Raw genomic sequence first — 4,334 nt, 5'->3', positions numbered from 1 at the left:
CGCACACACACACACACTCTCTCACACACACACACACACGCTCTCTCACTCACACACTCACTCACACTCTCACTCACACACACACACGCATGCACGCTCTCTCACTCACACACTCACACACACACGCACGCACGCTCTGAAGTGTTTTTAGAATATTTGAGATATTTCTATTATATAAATATACAATATCACAGAGTACCATGGGATATTATACGCACCGTCATGTCACTCTAAAACTGTGGTTCTCAATCAGGGGCCCCGGACCAACGAGGAGGCCTCAGCAAACTTACAATGATTTAAAATGAGCTGGCTTACACTGTCTTCTTGAACTACCTCATACATCCAGGTTTTTCCCAGTTTAAAAGTGTGATTTTTGTTTTTCAGTCAATAAATTAATGTAAGGTTAATATAATTTTAAAATGCCAGGGGCCTTTTTTTAAAATAAAGAAATAGGAATATGATTTTTCTAGTTGAGCTGAGCTTTAAAATCTTTTATTGAGTTGTAATTGGGAGAGAGAGAGAGAGTGGGAACCTTGAAGAACGTTAAAAGTTATGGAATCCTGAAATGTAATTATTTTAATTGTAATTATAATTATTTTAGTTAAATATTTGTATCCATAGACACTCGTAGTTTCAAGACCAAAGTACTTTGGAGACAAATATTTTGAGAGCAACTGTGTGTTATTTCTGTTTTAGAACACAAAAAGTGAAATTTTGGTGAGTCTTAAAGCAGCTTCTTTTTCATACAACAGTAGTTCTTGTGAATGTTGACCTCTAAAATGCACAAAAACACCATTAACGCACGCTCTCTCACACACTCACTCTCACACACACACACACACTCACTCACTCACACACACACACACACACACACACACACTCACTCTCACACTCACACACACACACACTCACTCACTCACTCACTCACTCACTCACACAAACACACACTCACTCACTCACACACTCACTCTCACACTCACTCACTCTCACACTCACTCACTCACTCACACACTCACTCACTCACTCACACACACACACACACACACTCACGGTTACGAGTGACCGAACTATATTCCGAAGTCACACAATAGCTTTGAGAAACTGACCAAAAAAATGCCTGTCAACACAACGATATTGTCATTGGTGTTTAGTGAGCAGATGCCATTGACATCAATCCTTTTCAGTCTTCTCAAGTCATATTGCCTACTATTATTATGCTTTTTGTCCTTTTTGAAGCTTGACAGATGTGGTCGCTGTTGTATATAAAGTGCTGTATGGCAATCTCCATTAATGATCATGCTCCACAGTGAAAAAAAACACACGACAAACAGGTTTGGAGTGATGTGAGGGTCAGCTAATGACAATGTTAAACATCCTCTGCTAAAAGGCATCAGTGTGTCCTCTCTAGAACCAGATTAAGGTCCCATCAGCTCTGAAAGATGTTGTCAAATGTAATTGAAGCTCATATCCATCTGAATCATTGCATGTGAGGTTCCTGTAAGTGCTTGCTTGTGAAGAGCTCCACTGCAGGAAAATCTTCATGAAATGGCTAAACATAATCTGACCAGTGAGACCTGAGTCGTCTTAGAGAGCCTGTCTAAGGCGAACAGCGCACCGTTGCTCTTTTAGTGTCATGGGATCCTTAGGTTTATGGAGTTTTTTCTTAAATGCCTAAACCAAAAGGGATGTAGATCTGGCTTGGAGACCTAGGGATTTAATGTACTTGTCTGTGCATTTTGGCTCAGAGTCCCAAACGAGAGTCTTCATGCAGCTGTTTCCATACAACGGTAGTTCTGTAGACTGTCTACCTCTAAAATGGACAAAAACACCATAAATTAAGTACCGCTTATGAATTATATTCTAGAGTCATACAGTAGCTTTGAGAAGCTGACCAAATAGTAATACATTAAAAAGCCTATCGCCGTGATGATATTGTCGTTGGGGTTTCAATGTCAAGCGCCACTGGCATCAATCCTGGCAGTTGACTTTTTATTCATCAGTGTTGACTTTTTTTGATGCTTATGATCATCTCCTGACGTTTGTGGCTTGATCTACTGTAAAAAAACAAAAACTGGCTTTTCTTTTAATCTGAAGGTTAAATTCAGTCACATTCAGGAACATGCCAGTTCCTTTTCCTGCTAAGCATCATCATCCACTGGCCTTCAACTTCACTTTTAAGTGCTCTGAGGTTAATGTATGACTTTCTTTAAAGCTACTGTGAAACGCTGATTGTAAAAAGCTCCATAGAAAGTAAAAACGACTTGCCTGTCTTTGTCCAGGACAATGTGGAGCGAGTGGACACCCAGCGTCTCAGTCCAGAGGAGTTCATTCAGCGTTTTGAGAAACCGTATAAACCCGTCGTTCTGCTGAACTGCCAAGACTCGTGGCCTGCCCGGGAAAAATGGACCTTGGAGCGCCTCAAGCGCAAATACCGCAACCAGAAGTTCAAATGCGGCGAGGACAATGATGGCTACTCTGTCAAGATGAAAATGAAGTACTACATGGAGTATTTGGAGTCAACCCATGACGACAGCCCCCTCTACATCTTTGATAGCAGTTTCGGTGAACATGCGAAGCGGCGCAAGCTTCTGGAGGACTACCAGGTGCCCATTTTCTTTAGGGACGACCTCTTTCAGTTTGCGGGGGAGAAGCGGCGCCCTCCGTACAGGTAACCAGATGTTTTAGAAATGCAGCTATTACCTAACATTAAATAAAAGAATGAAAATGCTAAATTTATAGCATGATATAATTAGTTGTAACGTTTGATGAAAAATGGAAAAAATATCATTTTATTTGTTGCAATCACATTTGTGACCCTGGAGCTGGGGTATATTTGTAGCAATAGCCAAAAATACATTGTATGGGTCAAAAGTATCGATTTTTCTTTTATGCCAAAAATCATTAGGATATTAAGTAAAGATCATGTTCCATGAAGATACTTAGTAAATTTCCTACCGTAAATATATCAAAACTTAATTTTTGATTAGTAACATGCATTGCTAAGAACTTCATTTGGACAACTTTAAAGATGATTTTCTCAATATTTAGATTTTTTTGCACCCTCAGATTCCAGATTTTCAAATAGTTATATCTCGTCCAAATATTGTCCCATCCTAACAAAACCATACATCAATGGAAAGCGTATTCATTCAGAAAATTTACTTCAAAAAATTGACCCTTATGACTGGTTTTGTGGTCCAGGGTCACATTTGTCGAATATAAATTACATTATTTATTTACATTATTATTATATTATTCAGTATAATATAATTTAAAACATTTACCTTATTTTTTTTTACTTTTTACAAAAGGGGAAAAACATGATATAATATAATATAATTAGATAAAGTTGACTGATTTCCCCAAAGAGGAAATTCAATGTAATACTCTTTTTTTCTTATTTATTACATTTGTTGAAAAAGAAAAAAAAATCTGAATTTCTAGTTTTATAATGATTTATAGAAAATATATGTTTATAATGATTTTGTAATCATTATGTTTTTGAAAGAGTTTAGTCCATTCAGGCTATTTTGTCCTGTTCATGTAGGTGGATTGTGATGGGTCCTGCCCGCTCTGGAACAGGCATCCACATTGACCCGCTCGGCACGAGTGCGTGGAACGCTCTGGTGCAGGGCCACAAACGCTGGTGCCTGTTCCCCACCCACACACCTCGTGAGCTCATCAAGGTGACACGAGAGGACGGGGGGAACCAGCAGGACGAGGCCATCAGCTGGTTCAGCGTCATCTATCCCCGCACACAGCAGCCCACCTGGCCAGCCAAGTTCAGACCGCTGGAGGTTCTTCAGCATCCTGGAGAGACTGTGTTTGTGCCCGGTCAGTTACTGCACTGAGCTGACATGCAGTTTACAAAAAACTCCCACTAGGGAGCAGGGCTTTTTGTCATTTAGGTGATTTTTTTTTTTTGTTGGCCAATATAACACATTTACAGACAGTTCACAATATAATTTAAAGGGGTCATATGATGCTGCTAAAAAGAACATTATTTTGTGTATTTGGTGTAATGCAATGTGTTTATGCGGTTTAAGGTTAAAAAAACACATTATTTTCCACATACTGTACATTATTGTTTCTCCTTTATGCCCCGCCTTTCTGAAACGCGTAGATTTTTACAAAGCTCATCGGTCTGAAAAGCGAGGTGTGCTCTGATTGGCCAGCTATCCAGTGCGTTGTGATTGGCCGAATACCTCAAGTGTGTGACGGAAATGTTACGCCCCTCACCATACTGTGATGCCGTGTCCGGCCGGAGTGACGAGACAAAAACAATAAAACGGATTATAAACGAGGCATTTGTTGCATCCAGTGGGGACATAATT

General features: G+C 39.6%; 1 protein-coding gene across 3 annotated transcripts in view; it reads left to right on the top strand.

Annotated features, from left to right (window-relative positions):
* The window catches only part of LOC107748872 (bifunctional arginine demethylase and lysyl-hydroxylase JMJD6-like), a 13,344-nt gene that overhangs the window by 2,218 nt on the left and 6,792 nt on the right, over positions 1-4,334 (top strand). For 2 of the 3 annotated variants that reach the window (XM_016563862.1, XM_016563860.1), the window contains 2 exons: positions 2,280-2,668; positions 3,548-3,834. In XM_016563862.1, coding sequence (XP_016419348.1) covers positions 2,280-2,668; positions 3,548-3,834 — 676 coding nt within the window. Of the gene's footprint in view, positions 1-2,094; positions 2,189-2,279; positions 2,669-3,547; positions 3,835-4,334 lie in introns of all 3 variants that reach the window. The other variant, XM_016563863.1, reaches the window with a different exon arrangement.

The sequence above is a fragment of the Sinocyclocheilus rhinocerous genome, unplaced genomic scaffold (genome assembly GCF_001515625.1).
Source record: "Sinocyclocheilus rhinocerous isolate Xijiao unplaced genomic scaffold, SAMN03320098_v1.1 scaffold350, whole genome shotgun sequence".
In the NCBI taxonomy this organism is placed as follows: domain Eukaryota; kingdom Metazoa; phylum Chordata; class Actinopteri; order Cypriniformes; family Cyprinidae; genus Sinocyclocheilus; species Sinocyclocheilus rhinocerous.
This window is presented reverse-complemented; position numbering and strand designations above follow the sequence as displayed.